This window comes from Actinia tenebrosa, unplaced genomic scaffold, assembly GCF_029948245.1.
Source record: "Actinia tenebrosa isolate PJP-AT-01 unplaced genomic scaffold, QUT_ActTen_1.0 PGA_scaffold10__47_contigs__length_13832649, whole genome shotgun sequence".
Taxonomy (NCBI): domain Eukaryota; kingdom Metazoa; phylum Cnidaria; class Anthozoa; order Actiniaria; family Actiniidae; genus Actinia; species Actinia tenebrosa.
In genome coordinates, this window is record NW_028292570.1 from 7,490,063 (window position 1) to 7,509,745 (window position 19,683).

Here is a 19,683-nt window from a genome sequence, read left to right on the forward strand (position 1 = left end):
CTTTTTAAATCTTAGACCTTGTTGATTTACGAGGTTTTCCAAAGTTTGCCAGAGCGGAACCATACAAAATTGTTATTATCCTGAATTTCGTCTTTTTTTGATATATTTTGAACTCTAAGATTCAATATCAAAACAATAATTTCCTTCACGCTCTCAAGGATTATGGTGCCAATATTTAAAGAAGACTCAGAGCTCGGTGTGGGATCTGTTTATTCCGGATCAACGAATACTCATCATCATGAACCAAAACAAATATTATTTATTGGATGACTTCAGAAAATCTGTCCGACTCGTTGCTAAAAACCTTTACAATTCCTTCTTGTTACTCCATTAATTCTCTGCAGTTGGCCTATACGATTCATCTAGGCGGTTTTATGAAACATTACAACATGTTACTGATATCTATATAGCCTTTAAAAGGGGGAAAAGAACAAATTCTTTCCTTACTTCGTGATAATCCTTTCCGATCCCAAATAATAAAACTGAAGTGAACGAATTTAGAATCTAATTACGTGGACTAAAACCGCTGGTCTAAGACCTACGGATCTTAAACTTGGTAAATATTCACCGATAATCGCTAAAATAAAATAAAATAATAGACCGTTTTCGCGTTTCAAATTACCACTGCGTTCCTTGATTACAGTCTCGTTTTCACAGTGTTAGCCTCGTATCGATGTCTATATCTTCACAAATACCAAGATAAAGTAAAGAATGCATATTAAACTTCAACAATACACACACTTTGAAATTCTATATATGCTACTGATGTATTAATCGGATTTAGATACATCTACCCTGCACTAGGTTTTACTCCGTATTTCGTTCATGAGATTTAAGATTTTCTCTTTACCATCATGCACGAGTTGCAAATGCTTCAGCATATTTTTTTGATTGTAATGGATACGTTGAAGCATGCGATTACTCCTGCAATCATGGATTCTTGTCCTTAATTGCATGTAATGCAAAGATGACCTCATAAGAAAGAAATAATACCTCAAAGTTTCTAAATGTTTTAGCGTCTCTATCTTAAGTTGCTGCAAATGTGACCTGCCATAAGATAATGCTCTTATTCTTCTCGATGTGTGAAATGTTTGTTTTCTTGCTACCATTGTTTCAATGTTTTTCTGTGCTAATGACAATATCACTTTTGCTTCTTGGTCTGCATCTTGAACACAGTTCTAGAAAGAAAAAAAATTCAAAATAACTAAAATAATATTTCTCTAAATAAAGAATAAATTTCCAAAGCTAAGATCAAAAAGAGGGGGGGGGGGGGGGATCGACAAAATATTGTGAAATTGCATTGTATGGGTTCATTGATGGCCTACGGAATAAAAAAATCCTTAACGATCATTTTCTTATAACTTCATTTAATATAGCTTACTTTGAAGGACAAACTCTCAATTATAGAAACAATTTATAAGGAGTTAAAAAGAGTTGTTTTGTTCTTTAAATTGAGCTGCTCTGGGATAAATGGAAAGGAGTCTATATCTCGTCCAGACTTACTTGAATAGCAAATATTATTTTATTACCTTCTTTATAGTAATACACTCAACAAAATTAATCAATTCTGATTATTGGACAAGAGGAGTACAATTAAATCCCAAATTGAATTGTATTCTGTAGATTACCAATTAAGTTGGTCTGTTGTTGAGCCATAAAGAAAATATCGCACAATGTTTTCGTACAATTCGAAATTTATAGATACTCGTGATGTTTTGAAAGTTCTCAAATTAGTACCTATAAATTCTGAATTGTACTCGAGATCGTGCGACTTCCTATACTAATATTGTTTCAAGTCGAGGCATTTGGGTCAAAACAATAAATATAGAAAGTGACCAAAATGCAACGATAGACCATTTGCAACAAACAGTCATGTGCTGATATATCACGAATCAATTCAGCCAAAAGATCCCTTGGGGGAGGCTCCGTTGGATATCAAACAAACTTTGAATTGAAAAACGTTTTTGATGTTTGTTTTGATATCCAGTAATAATGATATCATAATGGCAAATAGACTATTGTTTAAGGCAGTGGATAAAGTGTAACTCTATTATCTGCTATTAAAATTTGTGCTTATAGTTAAGATTGATGTAACCAGTTATTTTTATGGGGAGATTTCATTTCTCTTTTCGTCTGAATAAGTGGAGTCAAAGAAAGTGAATGACGAGGCGGACAGTTAATTATCCTTCGTGGGATTTATTGTCCCCAACTGATGGTCTACCTGTGGACTGCTAGAAGACTAAACACTTAAATAAAGTTTTGTTCATTCATTTGAGGAACCATTAGGGATGTGCTCGTTACAATATTTGTTTGGTTATATATTTATCTTACCCCCTTAATACGCCTACAATGTTTTTTTAATCAATTGCTTTCATTAGTTGTTATCATTATTTCATTGCTCACCATCAATTCGAAGATTATTTCTTGTCTGATAAAGGCATCCAGTTTCTCCCTCTCACTCCCTTCATAGGGGTTGTATAAAATTCTTGATGTTTGACATAGTGTATTCCTGAGAAATATCCAGTCCTTTTCCTCCATTGCTTGAATATCAATCCCTGCTGCAAACAATTTTCGGATACCATCTTTCGCTTGTAAAATTTCTTGCCTGGTTTTAAAATTGGCGGTGCTTGGATTCCAATAAGCCTGGAGCAAACAGAAAGAAAACAAAATATGATGTTTTGATGTTATTTTATTATGATTCACGTTAGTCAAGATTTATTTTTACCTGCGAGATAAAGCAAGTAATTGCACGAGAAATATAACATGTTGACGTCCCCAACCCATTCATTTAATCTATACTATTCTATCCTCATTTTGACTCTTTAGTGTCGATTATTATAATAACCAATTTATTTGCACTGTAAGAACTGCCTGTTTGAAACAACCAAAAAAAGTTATATCCAGTTGAAGGGTTATTACAACCAATTTGTTATTGGTTGATAAAATGGTCAATATCAATAGGTGGTTTCAAGATGGTTTCAGGTCGTTTCAGGTCGTTTTAGGTGGTTTCAGGTGGTTTCAGGCCGTTCCTTGTTTTAGTAATGTGACGGCACTATATTTCAAATGCCGCGACAGCGCGAGTTCGTTGAGTTAACGCAAAGGAATGAGAACGGAGAGTAACTTTACAAAACAATTTATTGAATCGCACGACTGAATAATTTTAACTAATACAACTTGAAATCGTAAATATCACACGCTAGGAAAATAGATATTACTAAGTAACCAATACCAATCACACATACTAAGCGATTAAATATAGGATATCACACTTCTAAATTAACTCACTATTTTGGTTACACTCCACACTCGGTAACAAGAGAAGAGGTGCACTCATACCTTATAAAGTTGTTGGAAGCGTACCAAGTTGTTGTAGCATTCGGGTTCCCGACTAACACACCAAACTAGCGTGGTAACTCTCCTTTTATAGTCCAAGGATCTTGAAGGACAGCTGCCAGTCTAGCTCAGTTTTATCTTAACAACCAGTATGTCGTGCACCCCCCTTACTTAGCCTAGTTGGTAACTATGCAGTGAGAAATCTTAGTTTTCTTACCACTTCGTAATGAAGCACATAAAAACGTACATACTCCTAAAAAGACTAACTCTTTGTTTACCATCTTATGAAAAGAAATCAAACTTTAACTCAATTTGGTACGGGAATAACTTAGTTAGAATTTCCGAAATGGTAAACAGAAAATATCGTAAACAAGTCATAACCTAAGCTAAAATATTAAAATGATATTTAAGGACAACCCAGATTTAAGCGTCTGTGGCAACCGCGTATCCAACAAAACTAACTAATTTCTAAAGAAATCGTAGGTTAATGAAGATTTAGCGCTAATGAGCACATGGCTAAACAATACGCGAACTAACCCGAATATTCCCGTGAGATCGTTATAATCGGAACCGATTTGTTAGCGCATTGTTTCAGCCATGCACAATCTATTGCTGCGGATTAACTCGTTATTCTTTGTAGTAAGAAAAGACTTCCTAAAGTTACTATAACTTTTATCCTGCTATTATGACCAACTGGGCTTGAATTTGACTTATTGACTAAATTGAATTAAATATTGAACGGTTGAGCTAATCATTAACTCGGCTAAAATTCTCTGTCGTCACATTAAATACCAATAGTACTATTTTAGATCAATGACGCAGTAGAAATTCCTGGCCCGCCCCCATTCAAGCTTACGGCATGAAATACGTTTTTGTCATAAAAATATTCGACTAGAAATAAATATGTTTTGCTAATCAAGCCTAATATAATTTTTCTTGCTAATAAAATAATATAAAACTCGTGCGAGTACTATTTTACATCAATGACGCAGTAGAAATTCCTGGCCTGTCCATTTACAATCTTTTGTTTACGTAACTAATTCGAGTTCTAATTCGAGTAACTAACTAAAGTTTCTAATTTAGCTCCAGTTTCTAATTTCTAAACAGTACCCGCACGAGTTATATGTTATTGTATCAACTAAAGTAATGATTTTCGTTTTGGTTAGCTAAACGTATCTATTTCTAGTCGAATATTTTTATGAAAAAGGGATTTTCATGCCGAAACCTTCAACGAGTGGGTGGACGAGGAATTTACTGCGTCATAATTTACATAAAAGAGTACTCACACGAGTTTTGTATTAGTTTATTTATAGTTCCTTTCACGGTTTCCGATGCCATATTGTTTGGGGGCAAATTTACTTAGAAGTGTAGGGAAAGAGATACGTTTTTCGTAATATTTCCATTCTGAGGTTACCCTGCGAGCAAAGTCTCCTTTACCTTCCCTCGAGTGAGAGAAAGGAAAGAGTCTTCTTTCCTTTCTCTCATTCGAAGGAAGGTAAAGGAAACTCTGCTCGCTGGGTATTCTGAGATACAATTTTCGAAACCAAACTTTTTCTGTAGATGGAGAATCTTCTGTTCAATAATGTTTTGTGTTGTGTTTTTGAGCCGATGGAGCCACCATAAAACTTGTTACCTTTCAGTTTCATTCAAATTGTTCTCCCTGTGACTTCCGTATCGGGAGCTCCGCTTTTAGGCAGTGCCTAAATATATATATTAACGTGAATTGATACTCCTTGACCTTTCAAACGCTTTAGGGATATCGGGCTACTTTTCTGCAAAATTTCGTCAAACTTCTTAACATGAGCGTCCGTCGCTCCTGTTTAAAAATTTGTCTATGAATTTGTTTCTAACTTCCTTAGATTAACATTATGGTAACGTTGTGAAAATTGCATGAATCCATGCAGGGATGCTGAAACATGTGAACACGAAAACAACAAACATAGAGCCAAGAATCTTGAACGCGAAACAACAAAAATATACGGAACTTATATATTGAATCGAATCGGCTCTAACACATTGTTTTGCAAATATGCTGAACTAATTCAAAACAGTGGCGTCATTTCTCGTTTCGTTGCTATGGTAACTCTGATTGCAATGAATTATAGTGATTTTGCACAGTAATTGGGCGAACTTTTAAAACTGTTTGCCTTGCATCAAAGAGCAATTGCTGTCTAAAGTCGACCGATTGAGCATTAAAAAAACTGAAGGAGGCCTCCTTAAGTATGGTGCTCCGCTTTAATCGACAAAGCGTCACTTTTATTGACTTACCTTATAAATTAATGTTGGTTTTATAACAAACTTAATATTCATTGGCTTGAGAACATCTTCATAAAGCTTGACCATCTGACTACTACAACTTTTGCCAGGTGTCTTTCTCGTGGAAAAATGACAGGGCTGATATGTTATGTACATGCATATCTCTAAACATTCATAAACAGACCTCCAAACATAGAGAGTATTACTAAGCCTTCCACACTTAACATCTTCATAGAAAAATTCCTCTGCATGTTTTGTTGTTGATAAACCAGGTTGGTTGGTATACATGAATGATTCTATTTCAGTTGTTCCGCTTTTTATCACAACAAGCGCGTCGACTGTTCGTGGTTGGCTTTTAGGGTTTTTTTGTTGGCCAATGATGCATGATGGGTGCAGGCAGTGTTTTCTACATATATCTTGAGTTCCAAAGCGTATTTCAGGTACGTGGAAGAAGGCGCTACAAAAACGAGGACTTATCATCATTTCCTATATTGGTGCGAATCTCAGGATTAATCTAAGTCAACCAAAAGAAAACAAAAATTGAAAAAAAAATTAGTTTTGATCGGATAAGTTGTAAGTCGACGGCATGAGGATCACACCAGGATTGTAGTTTTGACTGTCCAAAAAGAGAACAGAAAATTTAAGATTAGACTTAAAACTGCAATGTTCACCAGTTAGCCATTCCAAGATCAAGGTAAAAACCGGGTCCAAATGCCATTGCAGTGCATTTTGGGGCTGCTTTTGTAAACAAATTTCCACGTCCACTAAAACAGCCCCAATATGCACTGCAACGTCAACTCGACCGAGTCTTTTCCTTCAACCTTGTTTAGTTATAATTATAAACTATTTTCTGAAGTTCAAAAATATTTTTTAACCACTAATCGCTTTTTAATCCGACTGTGATGTTACATAGTTTTTTTTCTTTTTCTTTTTTTCTTCTATTGTTATCTTATTATGAGACTGTTGTACTATTTTAGTTTGTATTTTTTGTGTATTCATTGTACTTATTTCCAACTGTCCGCTGTTGCTCTTTATGGTTTATATTGTTAAATAGACGTAAGCCCCTTTATCAAGTCTTGTTACTTTTGGGGCAAATGTTACGATAAACCTGTTTAAATAATAAAAAAACCTTGTCTAGACCCAGAGAAAATAGACGTCCTTGAGCTCCCTGTAGTAATGGGTTGGGGGAAGAAAAGTCGTCCGTATCTATCTCAGTGTACATTTTACAAGTAAAACATCATTCTTTTTATCGGATTTTTTTTTTCCTGCAACATTTTCTTGCTATTAAAAATACTCTTATAAGGTGGCTCCACACAGCTTTTGTACGCGCGCGCGCCAGCTCGTGCACGAGCATGTGCAGTACCAGAACTTGAGGAAATTTTTGTTTTGATGACCTCACGAAAATTTCGCTGCATGCGCTATTAAAAAATAAATAAAAACCCGAAAACTACAAGGTCAAATATCTCTAAATTTCTTCGTAGAATGATAAGGCAACTGACGCAATATATATAGTATTTGGACTACAGAAAACGTTTTTTCAATAGTTTGCATTGCAATACATCATGGAAAATGTCAGACTTTTTTACAAGTATGTTTTATGCCATATATTTTTTGTACAATTGTGGAGCCACTCTTTCCTACTGCCAAAATATCTGCCTCACAGCACTCTCTATGAGCCAAATATTCAAAAAATTGTCACAGAAGGTCTTGAGAGTCGATATATCTACCAGCTCAGAGTATAATCGCCCCATACAAGATGTACGGAACTTTTGACTCAGTTCTTCGAGACAATGTTGATTTTTTTTTTTTTTTTTTTTTTTCCCTTTAGCAGAGGACATCATAACAATTAAGGGCAAAAAATCTAATATACGAATTTAAACACTTCCTAAATGCGGAGCTCCAAATAGGCACAGCGAGCCCAATTTAGAGTCCAATTAGTATAGGAAATCGCACGATCTCGAGTACAATTTGGAAATTAATAGACACGAGTAATGTTTTGAAAGTTCTTGTAATTGCACGAGCCTTTAGGCGAGTGCAATTAAAGAACTTTCAAAACATTACGAGTGTCTATTAATTCCAAATTGTACGAGAAGATCGTGCGATTTTTTGTTTATAGTTCACTCAACAAAATTTCAGTAAAAAATGCAAAGCGACGCCGTTCATCTTTGTCTATTTGGCGGCCGATTTTCAGTCCATCGCGCAACTGAAATGCATAATAAAGATTAGCTCTTATTAGTTTTTACGGCTTTTTCTTCTTTTTTTGTTTTTTTGTTTTTTGTTTGTTTGTTTTGCCGCTGTTGACATTGTTTTGGCCGTGTTTCCATAGCGACTTAATTCGGTACTCCTCTCGACCAATCAGAGTCGAGTAATTTTGTTGAGTGTACTATAATTATTTTTATTCGAGATGAAGATAATGTCTCCATAATGAAAACCATGACGTGAAAAAATGAAATCGAAATGCACTCCATCGTTTTCTTTGTCTTTGCTCAGCAGAAAAAAATCTGTTAGCATTTGATCAGCTACGAGTCTTTGTTCATCAGAAAAAATTCTGTTAGCATTTGATCAGCTACGAATTCAAGCTCACGCCCCCTCATGTGAGCCCATACAAATTATGTCTCAAAAACACGTATTTTGGATCTTTTCTCAAAATAATGACTATCTAGGCAAAAAACAGAAGTAGATTCATTTAATTCAACTATTTACGGACTGTATTATATGGTTTAGATGGAATTTTATTGAAAAAAACCACCGTACTTTTTAAATGTATGCTATTGGATGTATTTTACAAGAGAATATGCATTACATAACCGGGGTCAAGCTAGTAAATCGTCCATCCTTGAAATAAAACAGAACCTGTCAAAGAAAGCCCCGGGCTTTCCTGAACATTTTGGTATATAATCATACGAATTCGTTAAAATTTAGAATCGTATTTTTGCTGATATTATAAGCTCATACTATCTGTTGGCCTATACATTCGCCTCTTATGGTTTCTTAGGTTTCGTAGCCTAGAAAACACGATACTACGGTAGTTAGCGAAAGAACAGAAGATTTACATGGTCATTTAGCATGTTTTGTCACGCAGTTTACTTGTGCTATATAACTTTACTTTTGAGAACAACGTACCTTTTGCTCTGGAAAGAGAGGAAAAAGACCGAAAAGAGCAAATATTCCAAATGCATGGGCAATTTTTAACGCGCTGAAATTAGCAGCCAACTCCGCATGCTTCTCAATATTTCGAAATATTGCCTCGAATGCTAGAAATTACGAATGGTTTATCCAAAGAAAAGATTTTGACAAAAATTAAGATAAAACTATCAAAATAATATTAATATCTTTATTATATTACTTATTAAGAGAGAATTTTTTTCGTATTCAAGCGGTGAGCGCCATAAACTATTTTCGTTAAAAAAAGACTGTTGTAAAAGGCTAAAATCTTGTTATTCAGAAAGTTTAACTTGTTTGGAAGTGGAGATGACCGATGAAAGTAGAATCAAAGTGTTAAACCCAAAGCAAAATTTTGAATCGAAAATGAGGTTTAGGTCTTCATTATTTCCCATACATTTTCTATTAAAGAGCCTGACAAAGGTACATTCTAACATTCAAACAAGCATTTTATCGTAATACTCGTCGTTAGAATATCGCACTTAGGAATTTATAGGAATTTATTTATTACTTTCTAAACCAATCATGATTAGACAATTATATTACCATGATTAGAGATTGACACCTGTCGTAGAATCATTATAAATATAGCTCATGTAATCAGTTCAACAACGTAGAGTAGAATAACGATCCCGAAGCTTCTACCGAGAGCGGTAGTCCCTTAACACTAGTATGTCACTCCCGCTCGTACTTCCGTATGTCCGTCCGTGTACACACTACATGGATCCCGCTTAATTATGTGGAGACATAATTAATATCATAGTACATCAGTTTCTAACTGTTAAAAAAAGTTTTTGAGTGTTAACCCAAAACGAAAATTGGGATCAAAACTCATCCGAAGGTCTAGTTTTTGGCGCTTTTTACCATTATTGCTTGTTATTGAAAACAATTCCCTTAAGTTTTAGGCCTGGGTCTTTCTCTATATCACACACTGAATAAACTCAAAAAAGAAAAGAAAGAAACACATCACAGCATTTATTAATGAAAAACCATCTCAAATAACAATGTCCAATATATAAATCTCCGACGAAGTTGATTATTAACTTTTGTAATTGCTCAAAAAAAATTGTCTTTTTAATTTCGTAAATTCAAACTTTTATCTTTCATTTGTTTGTTAAACTTCTGGCAATTTTAGCTTGGAAAAGGCAAAATTTTGAGAAAAATCGATATCGTGACTTTATCAAGACCGGAAATGTACCGTCGCTTATTATATGCACATCTGTCACGCTCCTTTGTCATTGTAAAAAGATCCTAAACTTTGTTGTTTTGTTTTTTTAATAGAAAAACTAACTGTCTGTATCTTCGTACATATTAATTAGCCATTTAAATGCGACAAAAGATGTGCTGTTCCTTTTTTACAGACCCTCGACTTTTTACCCTCGACCCTTGACCCTCGACTTCTAGCTACGCTCACATTGCGATCGTACAGAACACCAGATAATTTGACAAGTGATGACAAAATGGAAGGCTAAAGGTGTTTTGGCCAAAACCATCGTGGCTCCTTACAGCTTCCGGCTCCAAAAGAAAATGCATTTTTCTCGAATCTTTTTTACCGCTAAAACCTCAACTTCAAAAAGCTAAAAGTCCATTGGATTTCATTCGATTTTCCTAAAATTTGGAGAGTTTATAAAGTAACTAATGATCCAACAAAGGGTTTCTCCGAATTTGAAAATTTCTCTCCAAAGTTATGACGCTTTTTACTCTAAACAACACTCCAAAAGCGATCGCTGAACTTTGATCAAAAATAGCGAGAGATAGAAAACAGATATCAAAAATCTTGGACACTCTTTTTGAGCTTATTATCTCCTGAGTATGTTAAGCCATTTTTCGCAAACATAGTTTAAAAGTTACGTGTCCGTTAACGTTTCACTTCGAGGACAATAATGTAAACAACAATTTAAAAAATCGTATTTTGAAGATTTCTTCATTAATTATATTTACTCAGCTTTCAGAAAATGTATACTTTGTTTGTGTTATACTATAAAGCAGCGCGTTATTTAAGTTTGCGCGCATAGTGGTCGTAAGCGTATCCTAATACCTTAAATGTAATAACACCCATAAATGTAATACCTACCATAAGTGTAATAAAAATCAACCATAAATGTAATAACAGTCAACCATAAATGTGATAATCGACCCCACCATAAATGTAATAAAATTTAACCATAAATGTAATAATCAAAATCCACCATAAACGTAATAACCCCTCCAACTATAAATGCAATAACCAAGTATTCCCTTTCAGCCGATTGAAATACGCCTTTTGCCATCCAGTATGCCAAATAAAGAGACAAAAATGATAACAACACTAATTTTTTTATTATTTTGAGTGAGAGTAAAAAACAAAGATGGTGATTCGAAAGGGAATGACAGTCTAACGACGGAAATTAAGGTAAGATACCACAATCGTAAATGTACATTTATCGTATTTCCACATGGTCTAGTGGTTAGGATTTGGCGCTCTCAGCGCCTTGGGCCGAGTTCGATTCCCGCTGTGGGAAAAACATTTTGCATAATGTTCCCACCAAGCAATAAATTAAGGTAATTACAAAATAAGAAAAAAAATTAAAAAATTTTTTGCCCTGTCACAGAAGGGGATTGGAAAAGCGAAGAGTATTAATGTGGGGGGAAACGGTGCTTGAGAAGGGTGTCGAGAAAAATGGCAGAGACGCCTCATAGCTCGCACTGAAGCCGAGTACAAAAGTTGGTTTCTTGGGATATTTAGCAATTGCATTGTGGAGATCCGTAGGGAAACGTATTGGAGAAGTGGTTGCACTGACATCGATATTTGGAAAAGTAGGTGTGAAGTTCTGGTATGGATTGGCACAGCTTTACAGCTTATGGCCCGTGGAAGAACGCCGTACTGGTAGCCGGGCTTTGAGAATAGTTTAAGCCTCTTGCATTGCGTGCACGCCAGTGATGCGTTCGGGGAGACGTTGTGAAAGTTGGGCAAAGAAGGCAAAGTCTGGATTTTGGTTTCATACGGCCCAAGACCGCGTGTGATGTTAAGTGTCGATGGTAAGCTATTGTGTTGAGAGGGTGCCTGACAAGAAATAACAAGTTATGGCTTTTATGGCAAGTCTTGCATTTGGAATGTGCACAACTGAAAACCTTTAAGGAGGATAAATTTTACTTGTTGAATGAAGTGGAAAAGAAAGGTTCGCGTTCTGGATTTATGGTCTTTCTTTTGCACACCAATCAGAGTCGAAGACACTGTCAGGGTGGGTGTTTGGCGTGGGCGGGACATCTGTCTATTGATACGAGCGCAAGGTGTCCTAAGGTGAACTCAATGAGAAGAGAAATCTTATGTAGAACAAAAGAGTAGATGCTCACTTGACTTTGATTTTCAGTATGAATACATACTGTGAAAGTATGGCCTATTAATCCCTTCAGTCTTTATGATTTTGTGTCAGCGATTAACGTTCATAGCGACGTTGCTTTTTGATCCTACAATATCGGCTCTTCCTATCATTGCGAAGCAGAATTTGCCTAGTGTTGGAATGTTGACCCACTAATAGGAAACGTGAGCTGGGTTTAGACCGTCGTGAGGCTGCTTAGTTTTACCCTACTGATGAAGTGTTGCTGTAATAGTAATTCTGTTCAGTACGGGTGGAACCGGAAATTCAGACAATTGGCATTTGCACTTGAATTTGACTGAGCCGCATCTAAGTCAAATTTCGTGCTAGAATGCAACGATCTACCTCCAGAAGATTTAAGGCAAACAATACCCGCCAAAGCACTAAAGGATATCAAAGTTTAAAATTTCTGGAGCTAAATCTTTTGCAGACCAAAGTTTGTAGAGTAGACTTGTTGTTACGATCTTCTAAGATTAAGTTTTGTTTTTCACGCAACACAACATAATCCTCCTTGAGAACACTTGGCATTTATTTCTGGGCCTACCTTCGTCCCCTAGGTGTCGTGAACCAGGCTCGGATCTTTCAATTGCAAAAGTTAATAATCAACTTCGTCGGAGATTTATATATTGGACATTGTTAGTTGAGATGGTTTTTCATTAATAAATGCTGTGATGTGTTTCTTTCTTTTCTTTTTTGAGTTTATTCAGTGTGTGATATAGAGAAAAACCCAGGCCTAAAACTTAAGGGAATTGTTTTCAATAACAAGTAATAATGGCAAAAGCGCCAAAAACTAGACCTTCGGATGAGTTTTGATCCCAATTTTCGTTTTGGGTTAACACTCAAAAACTTTTTTTAACAGTTAGAAACTGATGTACTATGATATTAATTATGTCTCCACATAATTAAGCGGGATCCATGTAGTGTGTACACGGACGGACATATGGAAGTACGAGCGGTAGTGACTTAGTAGTGTTAAGGGACTACCGCTCTCGGTAGAAGCTTCGGGATCGTTATTCTACTCTACTCTGTTAAACTGATTACATGAGCTATATTTATAATGATTCTACGACAGGTGTCAATCTCTAATCATGGTAATATAATTGTCTAATCATGATTGGCTAAAGTAATAAATAAATTCCTATAAATTATCAAGTGCAATATTCTAACGACGAGTATTACGAGTGAAAATCTAAGATTCAAGTATAGCTGAAACTAGAGCTAATATATGAATATATCTTCAATGTATAGAAAACATTACAAGGAACATTTCTATCGTAAGACTCTAACGGATATTCCTAAAATAACTTAGCAAAGAGGTAAGCACAGCTTAGGGCATAACCAGAGGTACAAATGCTAATGGAAGGGGCTAAGAGGTTCGCTTCTAAATTCAATGCATGATATAAACCACTTGTACGTGATGGTACCTGTGTTGAAATCTCATATCGATATTTTTATATAGCTAATGGACTAAAGACTGATAATTTTTATCTTGTTTTCTTGAGTTACTTAGTTTGAGTTTAGTTTTAGTCTTGAGATTACTTAGTTCGTCTGTAAAAACATTCATTTTCTCTCTCATAACAGTAGTAAAGCCATAAAAAATCAACTAGATGGGTTAACATTTTTTCTTAAGTATGGTGCTCCGCTCGCGCAGACTTTCGGCCCGCGCTGGAGCTCCGCTATAACATACATACATACATTTATTGAGGCTCCTTTTTACAAGGCTTTTCAGCAACAATATAGATAAATATAATATAACACTAATATAAATGATACTATTATAAGAATATAAAATATAAGAATATAAATATAAGTATATACAATTATAATCAATATGTAAATTAAACTACTTTATTGAAACTAAATAATTAAAAAGTCGTTTTCTAAAAATTTTAGAGTCATTTATACATTTTAAGTCTTTCTGGAGACCGTTCCAAATTTTAGCTCCGCGGAACGCGAAAGAACGTTGGCCCGTAGCTAGTCTACATTTGGGCAGATTCAGATCCCCATTGAATCTGGTCGATCTAGTGTGGATTTGAGATCTATATATAAACTTCTGAGTGAGGTAATTAGGTGTTTGATTGTGAAGGCATTTATGTACCATTACACAATCATTGAAAAATAACTTATCTTCTATATTAAGCCACTTAAGAGACTTAATCCCTTTGGATATGTGATCATATTTCCTGAGGCCAAGGACTATCCTTGCCGCGTAATTTTGCACCAGTTGCAGTTTGGCTTTATTTAACATCACCCTCACAGTCGATCCACTTGGTGCAGGCGATGCAAAACCCCATTCTAAGTGTCAAATGGTCAAATGTTCACTCCTTTTTAATTTTTAGCACTACACTCAAATTGGCTAACTTATCAAATATTTAGTTCAGCTTTTCATTTCTTTGGATTATATCCTTCTAAGGTCTTCGATTCCCTTTCCTCATAATCTATTACTTTCTAAACCTATAATTCATCATACGTGCAGCTAAATTTACTCACTAATTATACTATTGAGTGCGATCAACAATTCAAGAGCCAAAATCCGTGACATCACATCGGATTGGTCCACCGTATCTAGAGGCATTCCTCAGAGATCGGTCCAAAGACCTTTACTGTTAAACATATAGTCAATTTAAAAAAACGTTGCCGTCGACCAGCTCAAACCAACGCGACTGGACCAAAAAGGACTATGTGCTAGATTATTATCTGAAACTTTTTCGGAAGATCCACGAACGCAGCCACTTGATTTGCATCACCCTCCATCGCTTCAGGTTATTCGGCTCTCTTTTGATTGGACTCCGCTTATAGTTTTAAAATTAAATGAGAAATAGACCTGAACTTGTTTGTACCAATGTGTTTTGCTTCATGATTTCAGCCTTAGCTTTCGTAGCTCGTATATAAGAAATAGTATATCACTTTAGTATTTATTATGAAGTCTCTTTGTAAGTGAAAATCACATTCATCAAATCTAGCCTTCGAAACGTCTTTACCAACACGTATCAACTTTGCAGGTTTTTATTGCTGTTGTTGTTATTGTTGTTGCTTTGATTTTTGTCAACTAATTTTTGTTATTACTTGTATTAATATTAAATTAATTGATAATTTGATAATTTATTTGATAAATTAATAACAATTGAGCTACTCTTCGTTTACATTCTGAATTTTCATTAATGGATTACATTAATGACACCTTAACATGAAGGGCAAAACTGTTACCGAAATAAAATTCATCAAAAAAGTATCACGAGAATAAGAAACATAGAATATACTATTTAAAAGATTATGCTCACCTTAAGTTGATGACATCGAATGAATTCTCAAACTTCAATAATCACTTTATTTGCTTGCTTGGCATTTTTCAATTCCCTAATATGTGCTGAATTCTAGAAAATTTTGCAAGAAGCTTCTTTAGTGGGAAATTCCCTTATTTTTGTGACCAATATATACATTATGATTGCTGCAAATTGGTATGATCTTGTAATAGTCATTTGCTTGCTTAGCATTTTCCAATCCCTTAATATATGCTGAATTGTAGGAAATTTTGCCAGAAGCTTCTTTAGTGGGAAATTCCCTTATTTTTGTGATCAATATACATTACGATTGAGTCGTTCTGTGATCAATATACATTACGTTTGAGTCGTTCTGTTCCTTGCCCAGGGGAGGAAGGGAGGGGGGTTCCTTGCTCGCTTCAGGCCTAGATTTGTTTTTCTTATCCCAGACGTCCAGGTATTCTTAACCACTGAGCTACTTGGAGCTCACAGAGTGATTTTATTTGGCCCATGAAACGAAGTTGTATAATTAGTGAAGTTGTATAATTAGTGACTAAAAGAAAAGAAAAAAAAGGTATTTGCCTATACTACTGTGTTTTACGTTGACTATGTTTTAACGGGGAAAGTCAAATTTAAAAAAATAAGGTCTAGATTCGTGTTTTAGGCTAGTCAATTAGGATGTCGATGTACGATGCCTTGAGCGGAAATTCTTGACTTTGAAATTTCTTCGCTTTGTTTTTCGTCAACGATATTTTGGTTTTCTGCTTGAATACATATCTTCACGGCAATGAATTTGATGCATTTCTCTTCATTTACAGGGATAATACCTTTTACATAGGGGCCACAGATAAAGATATTGACCGAAACAAAATCCATCAAAAATATATCGCCACTAGAAGTAGAAACATAGTATATTTTTAAAGGGTCTAGTCATTAATATCAACTATAGTCTAGCTTATCTTAAGTTTAGATGACATCAACAAAAATGAAATGATTTTCACACTCCATTAATCACTTTATTTGCTTGTAAAGCAGTTTTCTCAAAATTTGCAATTAAGCTTGGTTCTAGGAAATGTTGTCAGAAATTTCTTTTATTGGAAAAATCCTTCATTTTTGTGAATTACATACATTGAGATTACAAATAGGTCTGAACTTCTTACAGCCATTTTGTTACTCTTTTGTTTTCTCTGTGGTGATGTTCGTAGCTTAGAATTTTTTCCAACCTAATTTTCTCGGTATAAGACGGTCTGAGTCCTCCTGTTACAGGTCAGTTGCTCTTATTCACCCTAGTATCGCTCTAAAAGAAAATTCCACCATTGAGCTACTGGGAACTTAAAGTGATGAGCAACAAGTTTTTGAATACTGTTTCAGCTGGACTGCCTCTTAGACCGCATGTACTACATGCGATAACCTAAGTGACTTTGATTACTTTGATTTTTGTTAATGATAATCGGGTCTTCTCGGTTTAAATAAATATCTTCTCGGCACTGAATTAGATGGAGCAACTATTCGTTTGCATCAATAATGCCTTTACATGAAGGATAAACATATTCAAAGATGAAACTCATCAAAAAGTATCATCATGCCGAGTTGTAGGAAATATTGTCAAAAATCCCTTAATTAATTTCTGATTTAGGGGACTTCCCTCATTTTTGTAACGCTACATGTAGGAAACAATGTTTAGATTACCTCGGTGTAAAGTAGTTGTTTCAGAAAAATATTTAATGCCTGCACACAGCATTTTGTTTCTTAAAAATTCAGGAATCTTTTAGGAATACTGCCCCATCAAATGGAGGCAGCAATGTTAGAACGCAGGAACAATACAATCGTTTTTCATGAGAAAGGATTCAATTCCCGAGAGCAAAGGGATTTTATTTTACTTGAGAGTAAAATATGCTCATACATCATTTTACTCGTAGAAGGACACAAGCTTCGCAGAATATGAATGTATTGTATTGTTCCTGCGTTCTAACATTGCTGCCTCCATTTGATGGGGCAAAGGCTATTTAGGCCTAAAGCAGTAGCTAAATGTAGTTATCTAATAGACTGCCTTTTTCTTATGACAGCGAAGATTCAAACATAACAGTAGTAATACAGTCAGAAGTATCAAACCTAAAGGTAATGCTTATAGATAAAATCAACATTTGAGAATATATTTAGTGAAAATATATTATATATTGAAAGAAAAAGAAAGGCAAACATATAACAGTGTTCACGATCCAAAGTCCCATGGTTGCGCGCATTCAAGTGTCTCTTGACTGTGATTCACGGCTGTTAGTACGGTTGCTGCGGTTTAATGGGACATAATCAATTACCCCCTCTTAAAATAGCCGTTATTCCACAACTAACTGAATACAAAAATTGAACAAATGGTGGCTAATGCCCTGGATTCGTGTTGAGTATTGGTATGGACAAGAGAATATGAACTAGTTCATTTTCTCTTGGTATGGATTGATAATGGCCAACTGATATTGGTTGAACACTGAAAGTTGATAGAATTAACTTTATTCCTTTATTTCCTTTATTCATTTCTAGAAAGAAAAAAAGCTATTTTAAAACTGCAGCTAACCTTGTTATTGCTTACATGAACTATTCTGCTCAGCTCAGGCCCGAAGCTAGTGGGGGTGCAGGGGGTGCGTTCGCACCAAAAATTGGAAAACCAATCTCCAAAACATTATGTGACATCGGTCCTACTTCATTTACAATAGGTGGACATGATGTTTATAAACATAGTCATTGTGATGTTAATATGCCAACCATTTTAATAGTGAGGTTTTGTCACTTTCTCTTGTTGGATTGTGTAGTAAATTTCTGTTTAATAGGAAACATATAGAGAATAAAAATAATTCAAAACAAATTTCGTCAACATACGGCCACCTATTGCTTTATAAGAATTACCATAGAATGAAGCCAACTATTCATCTTTTAAAAAAATGACATTAAAAAAAAATAATTTCTTACTGAATATTATGCTATAGACAGCAAAAATTTCTTCCTTGAAGAATGAATGTATGCCTTTAACGACATAACACTTTTGTTTTTAAGTTTGTTTTTTTTTTTTTTTTTTTAATTGTATTTGTTGTAATAAAACATGAAACTGATACAATAAGGTATAGGTCCTGCCTAAACGAGGAAACATGTTTACAGCGCTAGCGCGTATGTTTCCCCAATGTTTAGCAGTTTAGCCAAATGCGAAACATTGCTGCGTGCAACAAATTTTGCTTCCAAGACGCAAAAATATTTCTGCTGTGCGGCAGAAACGTTTCATGCTTCAAAGACGCATGGAAACAATGTTTCCTAATGTTTCCTCTTTTAGCCACGAAAGTCAACATTCTAAATGTTAGTTAGTTAGTTAGCAACGCTTGCTCTATTTTGTTAAAACAAGATGGCGTAAGAGGTGACGGTAGTGAACAAGAAAGGTCGCATGCGCTAGCCGATGTTGAGTAAACATGTTTCCCGATGTTTCCCGGCAGTTTTGCTGCTTTTGAAAAATTCCCAAAAGAAAAAAATGATTCCGGAAGCATGTTTTCTCATTTAGCCATGGCCTTAGAATAACAAGAATGTTATAAATTTTCATATATTAATTATGCGCAAAGCAAAGCTAGTTTTTATCAGTCGATTTTCACGTCGACGATTTATTGATATGGTTGTAAAGCAATTGGATTTTGAGGTGAATTAGAATCGTTATTTTGAAAGCCAAAAACGTGCAGGCATTTCCCCCTCAGTTCTCTTGTACGCAACCCATAAATGAATGGGTTAACAAATGAATTTAGAAGTACGAATGTTTCAGCCCATGGCAGTAACCAAAACAGGGAAGGATCTTTTTTTAGACTCAACTCAAAAACCTGGATTAACAATACCACAATAAGCATTGGAATAAAAGAAAGTATAAAACAGCCAAGAAGAAGAGCAGCAGTTATGGCTCCTTTGTGGTTTCGCTGGGCGTGTGCATTATTCACGCTGGCCGTTTGCTGCTGTTGACCTACTTGAAGCGGATAACTTTGCCTTCCTATAGCGACAAAGATTCGAATGTACCAGTAAACTATACAAATTATCATTATGCATTTTAGCACCACATTAAACTTATCGATGGGAATTTTTTTTTTTCAATGTTAGACACACAAAATACAGAAGCACTAAAAAAACATTTAGAGTCCAAAGTCCTATGGTTACATAGGTGAGTCTCTTGACTGTGATTCGTGTTGGGTATTGGAATGGATGGATAACGGCCACATATCTCTCATATGTGACAACTACGAGTTGATAAAAAACGCGCCTACCGACAGAGCCTTACCAAGAAAGAACGCAGATCCCAA

The 19,683-nt window shown here is 35.2% G+C and overlaps 1 protein-coding gene across 1 annotated transcript; it reads right to left on the minus strand.

Moving 5' to 3' along the window:
* Window positions 1–239: 239 nt before the first annotated feature.
* LOC116294810 (uncharacterized) lies at window positions 240–15,614 on the minus strand. The gene is made up of 4 exons (XM_031702475.2): window positions 15,389–15,614; window positions 5,602–6,103; window positions 2,404–2,643; window positions 240–1,178 (listed from the first exon to the last, which is right to left on the minus strand). The coding sequence occupies exons 2-4, from the start codon at window positions 6,070–6,072 to the stop codon at window positions 801–803; spliced, it is 1,089 nt and encodes a 362-aa protein (XP_031558335.1). The 5' UTR covers window positions 6,073–6,103; window positions 15,389–15,614; the 3' UTR covers window positions 240–800.
* Window positions 15,615–19,683: the final 4,069 nt, after the last annotated feature.